The 22,359-nt window shown below is 37.8% G+C and overlaps 1 protein-coding gene across 1 annotated transcript in view; it reads right to left on the reverse strand.

Moving 5' to 3' along the window:
* Positions 1 to 22,359, reverse strand: part of ZNHIT6 (zinc finger HIT-type containing 6) — a gene marked incomplete at both ends in the record, with an annotated part of 85,978 nt that overhangs the window by 20,362 nt on the left and 43,257 nt on the right. The window contains 3 exons of the mRNA XM_080691456.1: positions 12,055 to 12,132; positions 12,950 to 13,030; positions 14,765 to 14,833. Coding sequence (XP_080547582.1) covers positions 12,055 to 12,132; positions 12,950 to 13,030; positions 14,765 to 14,833 — 228 coding nt within the window. The remainder of the gene's footprint in view (positions 1 to 12,054; positions 12,133 to 12,949; positions 13,031 to 14,764; positions 14,834 to 22,359) is intronic.

Consider the following 22,359-nt stretch of genomic DNA (forward strand, 5'->3'; position numbering starts at 1 on the left):
TTAGGCCAAAGGGAGAGACTATTATTATCATTAAAGGTAAAAGAATGTGGTTTTAAAAAATCTACTCTAGCTGGGCATTGTGGTGCATACCTGTAAGCCCAGTACTTAGGAGGCCAAGGCAGGAAGATCATGGGGATGTAGCTCAGAGGTACAACTGCCTGGGTTCAACCCCCAGTAAAACACACACACACACACACACACACACACACACACACACACACACACGAATCCATTCTAATATTAAGCAACATATTTTTGCATTTAACTTCAATTAACTCAATAAATACCTATCAAAAACTTGTCATACAGCCGGGCCTGGTGGCGCATGCTTGTAATCCTCGTGCTTGGGAGGCTGAGACAGGAGGATCGCATGGGTTTGAAGCCAGCCTCAGCTACTTAGTGAGGCTCTCAGCAACCTATTGAGACCCTGTTTCCAAATAAAATATAAAAAAGGTCTGGGAGTATATCCCGGAGGTAGAAAGCCTCTTGGTTCCACCCCCAGTACCACCAAAAAACAAACAAACAAACAAACAAAAAAAAAAACAAAAAAAACTTGTCATACAGAAAAAGATGTTGGATACTTTATGGGACCCAAAAATCTCCTCAAGGAATTTACTACCTGGCCAATGTTTTTCAAAATGTGGTCCCAATAATAACTTAACAGTGTTCCCAGAGATCATAAAATATGTAAGTTTCTGGGTTCTATGAAGGATTGACTAAGCCAGAACCTCTGTGGGTGGGCTGGGAATCTACATTTTCAACAAGTGTCTTAGAGGATTATGATAGACACTGAAATCTGAGAAGAATTGTGCTGAGAAGGACTATGTGTTCAGCTGGAGAGATGTTTACATTACAGGAATAAAATTGGCCAGTAGGGACAGGGATTCGGTGAAAAGCAAGGCAGGATACAGTAGGACTATGGGGTAAAGCAGGCAAGAGACCTGGTTCTTAGAATCAAATAGGGTTCAGAGATGATGTCTTGGCAGGCAGAGTTTAGAGTCCAGTCTCTGAGCAAGTAACATGAGTTAGTAGCTTAGCTCTCCTCTGAGACTAAAAAGAGTCTTTATTTGCTAGTAAGTGGGTATTAGGAAAAGCCAGAGAGAGAGAGAGAGAGAGAGAGAGAGAGAGAGAGAGAAGAGAAGAGAAGAGAAGAGAAGAGAAGAGAAGAGAAGAGAAGAGGAGAGGAGAGGAGAGGAGAGGAGGGGAGGGGAGGGGAGGGGAGGGGAGGGGAGGGGAGGGGAGGGGAGGGGGGAGAGGGGAGAGGGGGGAGAGGGGAGAGAGGAGAGAAGAGAGAAGAAAGAGAAGAGGGGGGAGGGGAGAGAGAAGAGAGGAGAGAGAAGAAAGAGAAGAGAGGGAGAGGGAGAGAAAGGAGAGAGAGAGGAGGGGGAGGAGAGGGGAGAGAGAAGAGAGAAGAGAGAGGGAGAGAAGGAGAGAAAGGAGAGAGAGAGAGAGAGAGAAGAAGAAGAAGAAGAAGAAGAAGAAGAAGAAGAAGAAGAAGAAGAAGAAGAGGAGGAGGAGGAGGAGGAGGAGGAGGAGGAGGAGGAGGAGGAGGAGGAGGAAGAGAAAAAAACTAAAACCAGCACAGTAGGAAACTACTAAAGAATATGTGCAAGTACAATAGGATAGTAACCTTGGGAAGAGTGACAGTTCTCTGTGATCTTCACAAAATCAAAGCCTAGATATCAAAGTTTTAATTTTGGCTTGGGGTTAAGGTTTTTATAAGCCAATTTGTGGAAGCAAAGTAAAAGCATCTGTTTTGTGCTTCCATTGAAAATTAATTCTGGTATTCACTGCAAAGATGCTCATATCTGCCACTGGCACTATGTTAGACAATTTTTTGCTGCTGTGACCAAAACATCTAACATGAACAACTTAAAGGAGAAAAGGTTTGTTTGGATCATGATTTCAGTCCATGGTCAGCTCACTCCATGCTGGCAGAGTATCATGGCAGAGAGTTAGGTGGAGGAAAGCTGCTCAGCTCCTGGCAGCTGGGAAGCACAGGAAAAAATTCCAGGGAGAAGACAGTCTCCAAAAGCATGCCCCAGTGACCCGCTTCCCGCAACCACGCCCACCGCCTTATAGTTTCCATCTGCTCTCACTAGTCCATTCAGCTATCAGTGGATGAACCCCTGATAAGGTCAGAATCATCACGATGTAATCATCTCTTCAAAGCCCCACCTCTAGACAGAGCTGTGGTGGGGACCAAGCTTTCAATAAGAGGAACATCCCAGATCCAAACCATAAGATATCCTTTATGTCTTATATTTAAAATACATATCTACTGTGTTATTTACCACATATCTATTACCTATCTCCTCTTGTAGGTGGACTCCTTGAGGGTTAATCTTTCAGATATCTATGTACCCTGAGGCTTAGCATTGTGCTGGCACACAGAAGGAGCTCAATTAATACACAGATTTGATCAGTCTTAATTCACTGATACTTTAGGTCACGTTCATAAATCAAAACAGCTTGCCCACTGAGAAGGTGCTACTTTTTAATTTTATTTATATGTGTAACATATTGAAAATATTACACATTTAGACTGTGCTTGGTGCCCCCCCAACACTGAGTGTCCAGGTTGACCATGTCATTTTCATACTTCCACACATATTCGGATGTAGCTCCTCCATTAATCAACCTCAGCCTTCTTCCTCTGCTACTCTTCCATTCTAGCTTTGCTGAAATTTGCCCTCCAGTATCTGGAGTCCCTCGGATATCCCCAGTACTCCCTAGTTTGAGCATATTAGAGAAAACATATGTCCCTTCTCTTTCTGTGCTGATTTCACTTTAACATAATGTTCTCCAGATATTTCCTTCTTGCGAATGACATGATTTTGTTCTTCAGCTATAAAGAAGGTGATACTTTTTAAAAGTAACTTTAAAATTTACACTGGGCTATGGTTCAAAACTCATTTTGCATAATGAGAACTGAAGCCCCCAACTGGTTAAATGATATAAAGCCACAAATGACCAATAAGACAATCCTTTATAGCAGCAGAGATCAACAAACTATGCCCAGCTAGCTAAACCTAGCCCACTGCCTTCATTTGCATTAAGTTTTACTGGAACGCAGTGACACAGACTCATTTATACAGTCTATCTCTGCTTAGTGCTACAATGGCAGAGTTCACTGACTATGACCATATGGCAGACAAAAACCAAATATATTCACTGTCTGGCCAATTACAGAAAAACTGTCCCAGCCCTGCTTCAGAGTATTAAAGTGACATCAAAACCTTAGTGTAGGGCAGGTACATATATATTTACGTGAATACACTACTCCTTTCTTTTTTTTTTGGGGGGGGCATGGTACCAGGGATGGAATCCAGAGGAATTCTACCTCCGAGCTACATACCCCCAGACCTATTTTTTAGTCTTTTTGTTTTTTTTTATTTTTTGCAGGTCTGGGGATGAAACCCAGGGGTATTTGACCTCTGAGCTGCACCCCCTGCCCTATTTTTTATTCTTTATTTTGAAACAGGGTATCACTAAATTGCAGGGTGCCTCACTAAGTAGCTGAAGCTGTCCGCAAACCGCGATTCTCTTGTCTCTGCCTCTCAAATGCTGGGATACAAGTGTGCGCCACCATGCCCGGCATACTACTTCTTTAAAAAAAGTATCAATTTAAATCCCACTTGCCACCTACTCCTCAGGATGGAGGACTAATATCTAGAATATACAAGAACTCAAGAAACTCACCATTAGAAAAACAAATAACCCAGTCAAAAAGTGGGCAAGTGAACTAAATAAGACACTTCACAAAAGAAATTCAAATGGGCAATAAATGCATGAAAAATGTTCAACATCATTAGCAATCAGAGATGAAAATCAAAACTACCCTGAGATTTCACCTAACTCTAATTAGAATGGTAATCATTCAAAACACAAACAAAAATTGCTGGTGAGGATATGGAGAAGTGGGAACTCTAATACATTGTTGGTGGGATTGCAAATTAGTGCAACCACTTTGGAAAACAGTATGGAGAATCCTCAGAAGAATGAGAAGGAATCTACCATATGACTCAGCAATACCACTTCTGGGTATCTAACCCCCCAAAATGAAATTGAACAACCAAACTAATGCACGCATATCTATGTTCACAGCTGCACAATTCACCACTGCCGAACTATGGAACCAGCTAAGATGTCCATCAATAAATAAATGGATTACAAAACTATGGGATATGTACACAATGGAATTTAACTCAGTCATAAAGAACATATTACGTTATTTACAGGGAAATGGATGGAACTGGAGAATGTTATGCCAAGTGAGTCAGTTATAAAAAGTAAGAAATCGTATGATCTCCTTAATACACGGAAACTAGGGAGAAAATGGGTCATAGGAGGAACTCTTGATGAGGAAGGAAAAACCATAGATAAGCAAATAAGGTGACCTAACTGAGGGGGATAGTAGGGGACAAGAGGAAAATTCCCTAATGTACATGATGTACACTCACAAACATATCAAAATCAATCACTAAGCCGAACATGAGAAGGAGGGAGGGGGAAGGAATGGAGTGGGAATTGGGTAAGGGCTAATTGGGTGAGGCGTGCATGTATGTATGCCTCTACCATCTTGTACTCCATTAAGATGTGTGATTACAATGCACCAATAAAATAAATTTTAAAATATTCTACTATGGGAAAATCACTGTCATAGCAGAGTAGGAAATAAATAAGAGTTGAAGTTCCCCAAAGCAGCCATTGTTTTCAAAAAGGAATTTATCATAATATGGGAAAGTTTTATTGTGGTAAAACACAGGGCAGGATTATAGATAAGCTATGAGAAGTAGAAAATATCTTTTAAGGTACAAAGGATAAGAGAATTACATTCTGTTTGGAGAAGGTAAAGAGCTTAGTGTACATACCAATAACACACAGTCTAGGTGGAAAAATGGAGAGGAGAGGACACTGGGAAGGATCATTATGGAGATCACTATATAAGGAAAGATAGCAAAGGAGACCAAGAAGCCAAATGCTTGGCTGAAGGTCTTACATGCAAATTACCAGAATAGCTACACCAGTAACGGGGAATGAATACCACTGTTTGTTGATTGTTTAGTAGATGCTAGAAATATAGTCAACCCATTTAATATAAAAAGATTACACACACTCACACATCAGAAGAAATGGACACAGTACATTAAGATCTAAACATACTGAGCTTAAGATTTAGCCGGGCGTGGTGGCGCACGTTTGTAATCCCCGCGCTTGGGAGGCTGAGACAGGAGGATGATTGCACGGGTTCAAAGCCAGCCTCAGCTACTTAGTGAGGCTTTCAGCAACTTAGTGAGACCCTGTTTCCAAATAAAATATGAAAAAAAAGGTCTGGGAGTATAGCCCAGAGGTAGAAAGCCTCTGGGTTCCACCCCCAGTACCACCAAAAAAAAAAAAAAAAAAAAAGATTTAATGAAATATGTAAGTGAAGATAGCAGAAAATCATGACTTGGTACTTGGGAGAAAAGTTGAAAATATATTTAGATTTGGAAATTATTTGTACAGACAGAACAGCTGACAACAACTTAAGCTCCTGAAATTTCATATTCTTCCGATTTCTAATTTATGCCAAAAGAAATGTAAACTAACAGGACGGTATCTGCTCCCTTGTGGTTAGTGGTGACTAGTCTGTTGGGAGTACAGCTAATATTGAACTTAGAGTATTTCCAAGAAGTATGAGAAATTACTTGGCGGAAAGAGGTTGCTATTTAAAAAAAAAAGTGACGCGTGATAACAGCCAACTGCCAGCCATGTGAGACTTCTTATTTTAAACAGATTTATTCCCTTCGCTAAAAAAGCCATCTCCACAACTTAAAAAACAACCTTTATAACTTATAACCACCTTTATACTTATTGAGTCATTTCAGCAAAATGTTAATGTAAACATTTTTGTTTGCAATTCAAAGTACTTGAATAATACTCTTTTCTGTCATGTTAAGATAGGAAGATCACAGGTTCCTAGGTAGGCCAGCTTTGGCAACTTAGTAAAATACTGTTAAAAATAAAAAAAGCTTGGCAGGTAGCTGGCGGGGAGGTAGATCAATCCTGGGTTTACTCTCTGGTATTCTCCCTCCCAAAAACCCCCACCCAAATCTATTTATTAAGAGTGATTTTTTTTGTGCAAGGCACTGTGCTAAGTAGTGTACAGGCATGAACTCAAATGAATGTTCAAAATAACCTGTCTCTGCCTCAATCTCCACTTTTAGATGGGAAAACTGAAACAATTAACTTTACAAGGTATTTTTTAAATCAAATTTAAAATACTTTCTTGACTTTATAGAAAATCTTTTTTTTTTTTTTTTTTGGTGGTACTGGGGTTCCTGGAAGCCCTTCTACCTCCGGGCTACACTCCCAGACCTATTTTTACATTATTTAATTTGGAAACAGGGTCTCCTAAGCCGGGGCGCGTGCCTGGCTATGAACCCGAGCGATCCTCCTGTCTCCGCCTCCCAAGCGCGGGGATTACAAGCGTGCGCCACCACGCCCGGCATTATAGCAAATCTTTTAAGTAAGTTTTTGGATAAAAGCAAAAAGATTATTTTTAAATATCTTATAATTTAGGTTAAGTTTTAAGAAGCAGTTACCTAATACATTTCTTAAATTTAATATTTGTAATGGTGAGACTAATCAAGTCTAATAAAGTCCAATATGAAAACTCTTTAAGTAAAATAAGAAGGTCTACTTTTCTAAAAATTATATATTCTGGAAGGATAATATTACTATTTCTTACTAGAATATAATTCCACTCTGAAGGATCTTAATAATAAAGGATTAGTAAGGGAGGTCATTCTTTTTGGGAAAAATGTTACAGAAAACGATACTGCATTTGAAGCTCAACGCGCTCCGGCTCTGAGGCTCTCCTTCCATCTCTATGAACATTCATGCCAGAAGCTTCAGCCATCTTTGCTTCCTCTTCACTGCTACTTACAGCCGACTAGTCACCAAGACCAACTGATTTTTCTGCTTAACTTTTTCAGCTGCCTACTGTTAATGAGATAAGAGCTAAACTTAATATTAGTGTTGGGTCCTGAACTAACTCATCAACCTCAAAAACAGAAAAAAAAATAGTTGGGTGTGGTGTCACACGCTTGTAAATCTAGTACTTGGGAGGCTGAGACAGGAGGATTGCAGTTTTGAGGACAGCCTCAAAACGGTTTCAAAATAAAACCTAAAATAGGGCTGGAAGTATAGCTTGGAGGTAGAAAGCCCCTGGGTTCAATCCCCAGGGCCACAAATAAGAAAAAAGTTTCAAAATGCTCTACATATCTTCATAGACTCCAACCTCAAATAGCTTATTGCCCCCCACCACTTTACAACGTGCCTTTAGACATCTTGGAACCTTCTATACCCCCATCTTGCCATGGACCATTCACCTTTAATGGAAATTAAACATTATGTCCACTATGGAACCTTCTCTAATGATGCACACCTCTTAGCACAGGTCCATAACAGAACATGTGTGTGTGCCTTGTTTTTTCCACTAACATTTGAACTGTTTCTTAAGTATTCTTATATAAGCCCCAATTTTTATGCACCTGCCTAAAAGACTGAGTGTACTTAATCAAAAGAAGATTCAGATGTTCTCTGAATTTTTCCATTAATGATTTAACTGTAATTATGTATACAATCATTTTAGCCTATCTATAAGCATATTATATTGAGAACACTGTGGTTTAAAAAATCATTGATTAAAAACAAATCTATGTTTAAACCACATTGGGCTGGGGATGTAGCTCAGAGGTAATATGACCCTGGGTTCAATCGTCAGTACCGCAAAAAACACAAAACAAAAAACCAAAAAATTCCCCTAAGCTCCCCCAATCTATGTTTAAATATAAGCTTATAATATCTAATTTCATTATTCATGGTTTAAAAAACCCCCACAAAACGAAATGTTGAGAAATTAGGATAACTATGTATTGAGACTGAATTAATAATCAGAAATAAAAAGTTATACTCAACCCAATTTAGGTCCACTTCCAGGAGAATACCTCCCTTAGAACCTGGACATTCATTAAAACCGACGTCAGGTGCTGCCATTACTTTTCAAAGTTAAACAGCATGGCAACTTCAAGGCAACTCCTGGCCCCGTGTCACGGCCTTTCCCCTCTTCTCCTTTAGTGTCATTTTCATTTATCATTTAGTCCGAGTAAATATTGAAGTCGGGGAAGCTGCAGGACAAGCTTTCTACAAAGATAACACAGAGTCAAAGCTCCTTTTACGTTACTCACTCTGGCTCAGGTTTAGCATCGTAACAGTCTAATCTAGGTCTCCCTCTAGAGAATGCCACCCATCTTATACTTCACTAACCCAGCATCCTCTCCACTTTGGGGGTTAAAAGGTTACTTCAAGGCCCACTCGAGTCCTCTTTCTTCACCCAAAGTAAGGCTACAAAATGAGAAGGAGTAAAGGACTTTCAAGGAAAGAAAAGCATAGAGAAATCAAATGCCTACAAACAGGCCATTTGACCTTCACTTTTGTGAACTTTTGGCATTTTTCTGGTTTAGGCTTATTCTCTTTGACTTGTTGTGAAAATGAATCTTATCAATTTGCCCGAGATCTTTCTGGGTCCTGATTTCTTTTTATGAGAAAAACCACACAAAGCCGTTTCCTCAACAGTTCCCCTTTGTACTATGTGATCTTGCCAGGCATTTCTTCCAGTCTCCTAAAAATGCTTGCTCTGCCAGGACAAGCCGAGACTTCCACTTTCCTTGTCTCCTCACAGATTTATAGCACACATTTCTAGGTTAAAAAAAAATGCTATCTGGCCCAAGTAATCGGTACACATTCTATAAAAGTAGTAGCCTACATTTACCTTTTATCACACATTGTGGTTTCCTTGACTTCTAGAAGAAGATATTCTGCAGAGTCAAGTTTGACTGGTTTAGTAAGCTGGCACATTTCTTCATTAGCCACTCACTACCTGATTTGCTTTGACTCACATGGAAATATAAGCAATTTCCCCTTTAAAGGAGAAATGCTATCTGGCAATGCAAACAAACCAAGCAAACCAACTAACCAACCAACGAAACAAACAAACAAACAAAAAAACCAAAAGAAAAGACAAAACTTTTGTTCTTAGGAATTATACTATAATGATATAAACTGGTAATGAAGTTTAATTATCTGGCCAATAGAACAGGTAAATAAAATGAATGTGGTCAAGCTGACAACAAAATGGCCAAAAATATGTATTATTTAATTCTATACAAGTACTCTGGTGTTTCAAATACATGCCTACTGATTTGAAAAAAATAATTAATCCCATCCCCAAAGCCATTCAAGTAGTACCCATGATCAGTATTTGCAATTATTCAACAGCAGATAAAGGACACAATGAAGCATTCAGTTTTATTCTCCTTACTCTTTTTAAGAGTATTTCCTGAACCAAGATGGATAGCATTTTTACTGTCTCCACATTCTTTCTGGAGCCATTATATTATTCCCAAGGTGGCATCTATGACACGTTGGTGAATGCTCAGAGCGGTACACAAGTGTTAAAAGTGACTGGATGGAGCCTGTTGCCAGCTTGTCACACACTGGGGGAGCATGTGTTAATTCTATGGCTTAGAGAAAATGAGAGGAAACAAGTAATCAAAAAGCTATGTTGCTCTGAAGACCCTCAGAGGTATACTCTTAGCAGGTTTATAAGACTGAGACCATATACAGCAAAAGTGCACCAAGTATAAAATATGAGTAACCTTTAAGTAGCTAATTAGATAAAATATGGTGCATGTCAAAAAAGAATTGAACTTGGCAAATGAAATACAGATAATAAAGAGAAAATAAAAGTAATTAAAGTATTGTGTGTGTGTGTGTGTGTGTGTGTGTGTGTGTGTGTGTGGCACTGGGGATTGAACCCAGGGGCATTCTAACTCTGGGCTACACCTCTGGTCCTATTTTATTTTTATTTTGAAACAGAATCTCACTAGGTTGATAAGAGTCTCACTACTTGCTGAGATTGTACTTGAACCTAGAATTCTCCTGTCTCAGTCTCCCAAATACAATGAGATTACAAGCGTGTTCTACCATGACCGGCTAAAAGAAAAATTTATTAAATAATTCACCAAATATCAATTTCAAGGAAATGAGGCAAATAATTTTGTTTAGACATTAATTATATGAAATTCACATTAGGATTTTACTAAATAAAACTGAAACAATGTCATCTTTCACATCAGTATTTGTACATTAATTACCTAAGTGCTTGATTCCCAATTTCAGAACTATTTGCCTTGGTTAAAATAGGTAAGTTTTAACTTTGGGTAAGTTTCTTTGCAGAAATGTTCTTTTTCTCAGTTAAAAGCCCAAATGAGAAGGTAGCTGAAAGCATAAGCTACATGTAAATATACAGAATTGAGAAGTACAGGGAAAGAACTATATGACAGATAATTTTTCATCATTAAACCATGATCAATGATATATAAAGCTTGGAGTATTTGAGATATGGTGATAAGAAAATTGGTCAAGATGTGATATTTAAGATCCCTGGTTAGCTATCAAGTCTTACTTTTAATATTCTACTTTACTAATCACAAAATTTTATTTTATAGCACTTCCTTTCTTCCCAAAGACATATTTCTCTGAGTTCTATGGCTGTAATTTAGGACAGTTGTTTTTTCTTTTTTGAGATAGGCTCTCAGTAAGTTGCCCAGGCAGGACTTGAACTTGAGATGCTCCTGTTTCAGCCATATACATGTCATATATAATCTTATGTGCAAATCTTTTGTATGAATACGCTTTTTCAGAAGTAGTAGAAATAGCAGTAATAATAGTAATATCAGTATTACTACTAATAAAAACATACACTTACTGTTATTTTAATTTCTCCTGAGACTCTTATTAGATATTATCTCAGTTTAAGAAATGAAGAAACCAACGCAAGTAATAATTAACTCAAGTTAACAACACAAAGTTAGAAGCGGGTGGAGCTGGAACTCAACTCCAGCTTTGCTTTCTTAAACCTCTAAGCTATACTAGCAAAGAAGATGAGAGTCCATAGCTTGGGCTCTTAGACCTCTAAGCTATACTAGCAAAGCTGATCAGATCTAATTTGAATTTGATAGGGAAGTTTTGTCAATTAAACAATGGAAAACCAGAAAAAAAGTATCACAAGCCTTTAAAGACCAGTGTTTTTCAATAGCCAAATTATGGGAACAGCCTGAGTATCCATCAACAGAAAAAAAGATGAGACAATGTGAGATACACACACACACACACACACACACACACACACGTACGTTGTATTCAGTCATAAAAAAGAAAAAAGTTGTTATCTGTTAAGAAAATGGATAGAGCTAGAGATCACTATATTATACAAAATAAGCTAGCCTCAGAAAGTCAAGAATCGTATGTTTTATATGTGGAAGTTAGAATAGAAAAAAAAAAGTCTTCTGAATATAAAAGGGAGACCAAGAGAGTAGAGAAAGGAGACCATGGGAAGGGAGGAGGGGGGAAAAAAAAAGGGGGAAATAAAATAAAATATGTAACAACAAATCCCACTACTATTTGTAAGCATAATGCGCAAATTTAAAAAATACAGTGTAATTCAATATTCTGACACATAACTGGCAGTTAAGTAGATTTCATGGGGACTCTCAGAGATTATCTACAGTAGTTTAATTCATCATTCTATTAATAAGGAACAAAGCCCACTTATCAACTTTCTCAACTCATATAGTTTACTTTCTTCATAACTTTATACAGTATTCTTTCAACAACAATATATACAAATGTTAGTTGATTATATAAATTTTCATATTCTAAAGGTATTAACTTGGACACTGGAACTTAGTGATACAGAGTATGGGATTTAAAAATCTACTAACTGGTGATAATATCTTAAGATATTCTAATTAGGGTGATTTTTCAAATGATTTTTATAATTGTGATTATTTTATAAATTTTAATTTGAAAGTTATTTTTATAAGTCTAGTTTAACAGCCAGATAATTTGTATAATAGCTACCCATTCAGTCTATTCAAGTCAATTAATTAATTATATCACAGAATTAGAAAATATTTAAAGAAACGGGGAGGAAAGCAATTTTACCTTACTAAGTTTTGCTGCATACATTCAACCTTCATTAAAATTTGGACTCCAGTCTGAGAGCGAATATAGGCTTTCAACCTGAAATAAAAACATCATCTTGAAGGAAGCAAAATTGATTCTTAGTACATTTTGAATAGTCTGATTAACAATGAGCATTTATGAATGGCTAATAATACATCTTATTCTATCTACACAGAAAAGGTAAAGATGTTTTCTAACCAAGGACCTGAAAAAGAATTCTCTCTCTATTCTATTCATTATTCAATTAAATACCTTAAGCTAAAAAATTACCTTTTTCAACAAATTAATCCGTTATTTTACTGAACCTTTCCACTACGCTATGTTAACCACTTTTGCCCATGCTGTATTTCTGGACAGGAGGCAGAGTATACCTTACTTAGTTCTATGAAGTCTTGACTTAGTTCTATGAAGTCTTGGATTTCCTGTCTTTAATAGTTACTTGGAAAATCTTAATTCTTAAGCTTTTGGTTCAACTTGAAAGACAGTCTGATTAAGGGTTAAGATGACAGACTTTGCCTGCCTGAGTTTGAACCCTAGCTTTCCTGCTTATTAGTTACATGAAGTTATTTAACCACTTAAAGGTTCAGTTTCCACATCTGTAAAAGGAATATAATAACAGTAGTCTACTATGGTTATTGCAAGGATTAAATGAATTTGAATATTTCTTATTACTTGCTTTGAAGTGTCTGGAGCACAGTGTGTTAGCTATTGTTATTATATTGATGGAACTTCAGTAAACACCAAGAAAATGAGACCAAAGTATACTGCACCCAAACATTTCATTCTAATATAATGATGGTATTTCATAATGAATGTGCATTTAAAAAATAACATTTTTAATTAGTGCTGGCAGTTACAGATTTTTGAAACTTACCTTTGACGAATTACAGGATCAGACTTTTCAGGATCAATGTAAGGTTTTAGAATTTCATTAATTGTTTTATTATCTGGTACTCTTTCCAACAAAGAAAAAGGAAACAGATTATTATTTATAATTTGCTATTTAAGCTGTTAACTTACAATTACTAAATGTGCTTTTTGTTGTGTTTATTTATTTTTTGTGGTACTGGGGATTAAACTCGGGCATTCTACTTCTGAGCTATATCCTTGGCTCTTTTCATTTTCTATTTTGAAACAGGGTCTCATTAAGTTGCTGAGGCTGGCCTTGAACTTGTGTTCCTTCTGTCTCAGCCTCCCATGTACTGGAATTATAAATGCATACCATGGTGCCCCACAGTTGTTCTTGCTTAAATAACTGAACAAAAGACCTTTCATTTTACTCTTGGCAAAATATAACATTCTTTCAAGCAAAAATTACATAGGAAAAAATGCTAAAAAAGATTTTTTGGGGCATGGTTAATAGGGCCTTAAAAAAGCAACATTTTGAAAAGCTCTTTGTAAATTAATTATAAAAATATGAAGCCCTAAACACCTGTGCTCAAATATGAAATAAAAAAGTAAAAATAAAATATGTTTGAAATTTGCAGAAAAAAAATCTGAAAGGTTTCAAATGATGCTAACTTCAGTGTATGTTCATTCATTCTAAATCAAAAGGCCGGGTTAAAAAAGTTGATACAGATTTTCCTGGAATTGAAATATTTGTTTCCAATTTTCCTGTATATATACACACCATTATAAACTTAAGATACTTTTGAAATAGTAACTTTCCTCAACCATTTATACATATTCTGTATTATTGACTACATACTCTTCTGTATAAGTCCTTTCCCTGTCTTTAGCCTGATATATAACATAGCTTTAATAACAAAGTTCTTCACTAAAACCTATGTAATGTGGATATATGCTAAACATACTACTTTAAATAGCAACATAAAAATTTCCCAGGAATCAAATAATACCCAATCATTAAAATTTTTAAATGATGCCGGGCATGGTGGCTCACACTTGTAATACCCTTGCTTGGGAGGCAGAGACAGGAGTATCACACAGGTTCAAAGCCAGTCTTGCTGGCTTAAGAGACCCTGTTTCCAAATAAAATATAAAATAGGTCTGGGAGTATAGCCTGGAGGTAGAAGGGTTCCATCCTCAGTACCACCAAAAAGAAAAAGAAAAAAAAGAAAGAAAATTTTCTTAATATAAGGAAACAGGATAATAAACTTCATGCAAATTAATTTTAATTGTATATATATATGTCTTAAATAATAAATTTTTTGAGAGATATACTATAATATATATAGTAGTAACCTTTGTATACATAATAGGATTTTTGGTCATTTTTCATTTTCTGTACAAACACAGCCTAAGAAACAGAAAATTTTCAGCTCTCTTGATTCTCCTTGCATTCTTTTCCTTAATAACTACTCTCTCTGCTCAAATAATTACCATGATGATTTCTGTGTTAATAATTTCTCTTGGAGTTCTACCACCTTTGTAGGTATTCCTGAAAAATATACCATTTACTTTTGGGGAGCTTTATCTCTTTTTTCACAATGATACAAAGAATCATATTCTAGGCATTTTCCCCTATTGCTTTTCTCACTGAACATTCTGAGATTCAACTATGTTGATGTATATGGCTATATTTCATTTATTTTCAGTGCTGTTTAGCAATTCATTGTGTGATGATTATATTACAACTTATTAATTTTGCTACTGACATACTTAATTAACAGTTTACTATGATTATGGAACCTTAAAAAGTTATTAATAAACAGTGGTCATGCTGTACCTTTTCTCCACATATTCTGCTTGACTTTGAGGAAACTGGAGTTTTACATGCCAGCAAAACTGTTGTTTTCTAAAAGAGAAAATAATCATCTGAGAAACAAGGTGGGTAATAAAAGCTTAAATATAAACCAAATCTGAATTTTTATTTTAAGACAATTCTAAAGTTATTTTTAAAATGTTCAGAGAGTTATTTACTCTTTTCTAGAATTTTAGAAGCTATATTTTTGAAATAATGTACTTGGAAGCAGTAAGAGAAAAAAGTGAAGCCTTCCTGCGTTCCAAGGACTTCACATTCCTGGCTCAGAAGGCCATTTCTCATAGTTCAGAGGCTTCTGAGATCAATGTGCTACTGCCTGAAGTTTACAAATAAATTTCCTCATGACTAAATACAACGAGCTGATATCTTTGCCTCACTGGTCTGGAAATGAGGTGAATGAAGTATTGTCTGGTTGAGTCCAGCTGGCTGCAGTTAGACTTCTCAGGCATGGGTACGTGCACTCAGTAGCAAAACAGTAGACAACAAGCTGGTTGCTAAGCAAAATGCACTGTGAACTAGTCTCTGCTTTTTGACCTAAACTTTGCAATTTGATATAACATCAACAGTAGTAACTCGCTAAATGTCCGATTTTCAAAGAATCACCATATGACCATGTAAGAAATATAGCAAATCTAAATTCAGTGAAACTACATATCATTTCTTCTTTTCAAAATAATCCAATGATCAAAATATCAAATCCACTATAGAAATTTAAATATCTTCAACATACAATGGTTTTACCTAACATTTTCCTCTTAGAAGAAAATTTTAACAACCAATTGAAAAGTTAACATTTGGCAGCATTTTCTCCACACAATGATCAGTACCTTTCTAAAATCTACCAGTTGCCCCTAAATCTAAAATAACTTTCTTTTGATAGGACCTAGTAGCATATGCTCCACCGTTTATGATTTAATCGTTTTTTTTTTTTCCAGGAGAATATGACCATAATAAACCCAAGTAAAATGACAGATCAGAATATTAGTTTTCTCTTTAATAATGAGACAGTTTTTGGCACAAGCCAGAAATAAGTAAGTTTGATCATGTTTAATGTTGATAATGCCACTTAAAAATAAAACAATTGTTAGTTTTTTTTAAAATAAAGTAAGAAAGCACTCCTTACTAAAGGAAAGATGCCTAAAATCTCAGAGGAAAAGAACTTAAAAAGTTTTTTCTTTTTTTTTTTTTTTTTTTGTGGTGGAACCCAGGGGCTTTTCTACCTCTGGGCTATCCTCCCAGACCTATTTTATATTTTATTTGGAAACAGGGTCTCACCAAGTTGCTGAGAGCCTCACTAAGTAGCTGAGGTTGGCTTTGAAACTGTGTGATCCTCCTGTCCCAGCATTTGGGAAGCTGAGACAGGAGGATTGGGGTTTACAGATAGCCTCAGCTACTTAGTGAGGCCCTTTGCAACTCAATGAGATCCTGTTTCAAAATAAAGAATAAAAAATAGTGCTGGGAGCCGAGCATGGTGGCGCACGCTTGTAATCCTTGCACTTGGGAGGCAGAGACAGGAGGATCATGTAGGTTCGAAGCCAGCTGTGCTGGCTTAAGAGACCCTGCTTCCAAAAGTAAAAAAAAGTATAAAATAGGGTCTGGGAGTGTAGCCCAGAGGTAGAAGGGCTTCCAGAAACCTCAGTGCCACCAAAAAAAAAAAAAAAAAAAAAAAGAGTGCTGGGGGTATAGCTTGGAGGTAGAATGCCCTTGGGTTCCATCCCCAGTACACAATAAATAAATAAATAAATAAATAAATAAATAAATAAATAAATAAATAAATAAATGTTTTTGAATACAAATATAACTTAAATTACTGGCTTTAAGTAAATAATTCTTCTAAAACAGAATACCTTACAATGTTCCTTATCTGTGATATGGTATAATGTAACTACTAAGAGCAAGGGATACTATCTCTCTCTCTCTCTCTCTCTCTCTCTCTCTCTCTCTCTCTCTCTCTAAGGAATAAACTGATTCTGTAAATCTTAACTTCTTTCCTTTCTTCCCCCCTCCTTCCTTTCTTCCTTTGCGGTATTGGTAATTGTATTCAGGGTCATTCTACCTCTGAGCTACACCTCCAGCCCTGTTTTTTATTCTTTGTTTTGAAACAGGTCTCACCAAGTTGCTGAGGGCTTCACTAAGTAGTGGAGGATTACAAGTGTGTGCCACCATGCACTGCTTGTTTTCTTTGTAAATTATTTTTCAATGTTAACTGTGGTGTACAGGGGAGGGCAGAGAATCACCAATCTGTCATCTTGTAGAGTTGTCAATTGCACTCAATCTCCCCAATCAATGAGTAATTTCAAGAACCATTTACTTTTCTTAACATTCAGAAGACCCTGAATACCTTCAGAAAGTACTTAACATTCCAAACATAAAATGAGAAAAAGCCCTCGGAAATCTTTTATTTGCTATAGTTAACTAGTTGTGACTTTAAAAAAGTCTTTCATTACTATCTTATTATATACATTGTTAAATTATGACTATTATATCCGCGCTTGGGGGGCAGAGACAGGAGGATCGCGAAGGTTCGAAGCCAGCTGTGCTGGCTTAAGAGACCCTGTTTCCAAATAAAAATATAAAAATAGGTCTGGGAGTGTAGCCCGGAGGTAGAAGGGTGTCTGGGAACCCCACACTACCAAAAAAAAAAAAAAAAAAATTATAGAAATTTTTCTTCATTTGGCCTCAGTTCAAACATAAACACTTCAAAAGAAAAGAACCTTTACTTTTAAAATGTGATCTTAAAATATTTCAAAAACAAAAAAGCCGGGCATGGTGGCGCATGCTTGTAATCCCAGCATTAGGGAGGCCAAGACCGGAAGATCACGGTTCTTGGATAGCCTCAGCTACTTAGTGAGGCCCTTTTCAACTCAGTGAGACCCTGTTTCAAAAAATTAAAAAGGCTAAAAAATAGGACTAGGAGTGCAGTTTGGAGGTAGAATGCTCCTGGGTTCCATCCCCAGTGCCGCAAAAAGAAAACAAAACAAAAAATAAAGAAAAGAAAACAATAGTATAAAGAACACATTCTATTCACTAAGATTAAATTCACTTATATTGCCATATTTTAGGGGTACATCGTCTGAGAAACTAAAGGTTTTGGATACAATTGATGATCTTTTGTATTCCTTAATTCAAGGTAGGCAAAGGGAAGTTGGAGGGTGTTGTATAAAGAACTGCTGAAATGGGTAAGTTAATTTTCTCTAAAGTGGTTTCCAATTCCTTAATGTTCTTGAAATTCATGTAAATCCTGATATTGACAATCAAATCTCTGAGACTTAAAGAATTACGTTTCCCATTTTTCGTAATTATATGTTGTGATAAATGTCCCACTTAAAAATATACATACACAATCTCAGCACAGCAATGTAACCTGGATTATTTTCTAAAGAAAATTCCATATGTACAATTATTAGAATAGGTCAAGGTTTCTCAGCCCCAGCAGTGTTGACATTTTAGGTCTGATAATCCTGTTATGGAGTGTGTGTGTGGAGGGGACTTTCTTATGCAGTGCAGGATGTTTAACAGCATCCCAGGACACCACCCACAAATGTCACTAGGATATTCCACTCGCAGCTCTGACAACTAAAAATGTGCCCAGATATTGCAAATGTTCCCTGGGAGGCATAAAGAACTGTTTGAAAACCACTGGGACAGAGGTTTGAACATTTTACTATTATTTCTAACACTACTGTTTACTGAATTTAACAAAATGCCTTCAGGATTGTGCCCATGGTACTAACTTGCTCAAGAATGGAAATACTGTCTTTGAATATTCTGGCAATTTAGGTACTCCAAGGCCTATGTTTAGCCTGGTGGAGTGATGGTGGCAATTATTAAACCTTCTGTAACTTTCTGGACAACTGATAAAGTAACAAATACTGAGAACTCCTCTGAGCTAAGAAACCAAAGTAACTATGCATACATAGCAAAGCCTTTTCTGCCCCTCCCGAAACTAAATATAAGTGTTTACACATATACCATGGTGTGTGTGTGTGTGTGTGTGTGTGTGTGTGTGTGTGAGTGAGATTAGGAACTGAAGTCAGTGACATTCTACCTCTGAGCTACAACCCGGCCCTATTTTTGTTTTTTATTTTGAAACAGTCTCACTGGCCTTGAATCTGTGATCCTCCTGTCTTAACCTCCCATACTGGGATTATATATACTTGCCAGTATACCCCTCTACACCATGCCTTCTTAATGAGGGCAGTATTATACCAATGGGGCAAAAATTGGTTCTTTGAAGGTTCAACAAAATCTTAAGATTTTATAATGGTTTATGCCCTCCTAAGGCATAAGTATATGCTCATATACTGAATTATCATTCCTACTTCATAACTTAAAATTACAATTTTAATATGTGAAACGCTCCCTGAATCCCACAGAAGATGCAAATCAAAAGTCATCAGCTCCTTTTAAATGGTACTGCTCTCACAAGATATTCAGACTCATTTAAAAAGAAATGCACACAGAAATAAAATATATTCATCTATCAGATTTGCAGAGAGGTCTTTAAAATTAGAAATGTTAGGAAAATGTGGCAAAATGGACACTCTCCATTGCTGAGTATTAACTGATGTAAGCTTCTGGCAATTCAATTTTCATAGATGCTATAAATGAAAATTTATAATTTAAAAAGTACATATTTTTGCCTCAAAAGTTTTATTCCCAGGAATTTATCCCTTAGAAATAACTGGGCAATGGGTCATGGGACTCTGGGCCCCAGGCCGAACTGCGCGTAGTATGCCAGACCCCTGGAGAAACCGGGCCCAGTACCCTGGGTCCCGGGCGGGGTTCGTGCTAGGCATGCCAGCCGGGGCCTGGGTCGAGAGACTCTGGGCCCCAGGCAGAGTAGTACGGAGCACTCTGGACCCATGGGGAAACTGACCGGGTCACAGTGCTACTGAGTACCTGATCCCACTGCCTCCTCAAACCACATATACTGTCTTCTCTTATTAAAAAAAAAAAAAAAGTAAAAGTAAAAGAAAAAGAAAAATATCGGAGAGGAGATAAGAAAGCCGTTATGGATGCCAGGACACTGGAGATGCAGACAAAACTTATCTAAATGCACTGAAACTTATGGAAAAATTCCCCGTGAACAAGGACTGCTGTTTCTCTATATTGTTAGGATTCTTGGACATCACCTGTAAGGAAAGAGTTTAGCAGAGACCAAAGAGAAAGGTGGTGTTGAAAGCGGTCTCCGCGATGGCGGTGGAGACTTCTATTCAGGAGAAGCAGAAACCGGATCCTACCAACCTTATTTTTTTTGGAGAAATTACACCAAATGTCAAATGCTACTGTCACGCATGCTTAGGAACACTGGACAACATTCAGAGTGGAAAAAGAGCCTGGGAAGGATTTGAAATGGTGGAGGCAGTGGCAATGGCAGTGGCCAGTACTCAGGGGAGGCAGAGATCTGATATATTACACCTGGAACCTTTGAAATAATAACCCCAGAGACAGTGATCGGAGCCTGCTGAGGGGTTAGGACAGTGCTGGGGCCAGTGAGGCCGGCACCGGAGCCTGCTGTGAGGCAAGGCCGGTACTGGGGCCTCCATGGCTGGGACTGGAGCCTGCCGAGGGGTTAGGCCGGTGCTGGGGCCAGCAAGGCCGGCATCGGAGCCTGCCGTGAGGCAAGGCCGGTGCTGGGGCCTCCAAGGCCGGGATCGGAGCCTGCCGAGTGGTTAAGCCGGGTCTGGGGCCAATGAGGCCATCATCGGAGACTGCCGAGTGGTTAGGCCGATGCTGGGGCCAACGGCCGGCATCGGAGCCTGACAGGAGGCAAGGCCGCTACTGGAGCCTCCGAGGCTGGGATCGGAGCCTGCCGAGGGGTTAGACCGGTGCTGGGGCCAGCGAGGCCGGGATAGGAGCCTGCCGTGAGGCAAGGCTGGTGCTGGGACCCCTGAGGCCGGGATCGGAGCCTGCTGAGGGGTTAGGTGGGTGCCGGGGCCGTTGGCCAGCATCGGAGCCTGTTGTGAGGCAAGGCCACTACTGCGGCCTCTGAGGCCGGGATCGAAGCCAGCTGAGGGGATAGGCCGGTGTGGGGGCCAGCGAGACCAGAATCGGGGCCTCCCATGAGGCAAGGCCGCTGCTTAAGCCAGCGAGGTCTGGATCAGTCCACCGGGTAGCCAGGCCACTACTGGGGCCGTCAAGAGTGGGATCGGTACTTGCAACGTGGCATGTACAGAGAAATATCACAGGAAATATAAATCAGATGCTTCCCCTAATCAGCAATAACTAGGAGGAAAGGGGCAACAGGAAGAGGTTGAGCTATAGAAAGGGCCCTATAGTGAAGCAATTAAGGTGACCAATCAGAGGGTATGGAATAGTGGAGGACAGAGCCTCTTTAAAACGCAGGAGGTACATAAACAAATGTATCAAAGTTAATCACCAAAGAAGCATGGGATCGAGGGAGGGGGAGGGAATGGGATGGGGGCTGGATGAGGGCTAATTGGATGATGTGTGCTTGTATATCCTCTCAAGTCTTGTACTCCAATGTGATTGATATATGACAATGCACCAATTAAATAAATAAATAAATTTAAATTAAAAAAGAAATAACTGGGCAAGTAATAAGATATACAAGATGTCCAGTTTCACATTTTATAACAGGAGAAATTTGGAAACAACCTAAATGCATCTTATCAGAAAGTCGATTTAATAAACTCATTAAATAAATCCATATAATGAATGTTAAGTAGTCATAAAACAGAGGGAGAACTATATGCAATGATGTAGAAAACCATGCATACTGAATGATGGTACTTAAAATATGGATTTATAAATCATATATTTATAAGTATGCTCCAAATTTTTAACTATGGTTATTTCTTTAAATTATAAAATAACTTAATTCTTACTAAAGAATATGTCTGCACCAGAAAATAAATTTAAAGCAAAAAGAGTCTGCATTAAATCAATCTTTCATAGAATGATTTGCTATTTTTTTTTTTTTTATCATCAGCAAAGTCAAAGAAGTTTTCATAGCGGAGTGCCAAATGTCTGTGGTAAAAAGGACAGGAATAATTTTAATCTTTTCTCTAAACTTAAATATATTTCCTTATTAGAATTATTCATCTGAGATGTAATATGTCTCCTTTTTGTCTTATAAATTATTATCCAATGAGAACTGGGGCCACACATTTAATTATTTTGACAGCCTCAAAGAAATCTAAGAAATATGCCACAATTAAAAGAGTTACATTTGGAGGCTAAATTCTGAGAACCAAGATTTCTAATGCAAAGTTTGAAGAAGCTTGGATATTATTGTTTAGAAGAAAAATATGTCACTAATTCTCATTCCACTCCATCACTGATTAACCAACATTTACTCAAAGAACATTGCTGAGAGCTCCCTAGGCATTAAGGACACAAGATGGAGAAAGGGGCAAGCCCAAGGCAGACTGCTTTTAGGGCAGTAAATCAACCCCAAGCCTGGATAATGTATTTTCCCTTCCATTCCTCCATTTTTATATGAAAGCATCCTGTTCTTTATTGATAGTGTGCACAGCAAGAATGCTCAATATACTGTAATGCCCATAGGTAGCATAGGTGAGAGCCTAAATGGA

The sequence above is a fragment of the Muscardinus avellanarius genome (genome assembly GCF_963383645.1).
Source record: "Muscardinus avellanarius genome assembly, chromosome: 3".
NCBI lineage: Eukaryota > Metazoa > Chordata > Mammalia > Rodentia > Gliridae > Muscardinus > Muscardinus avellanarius.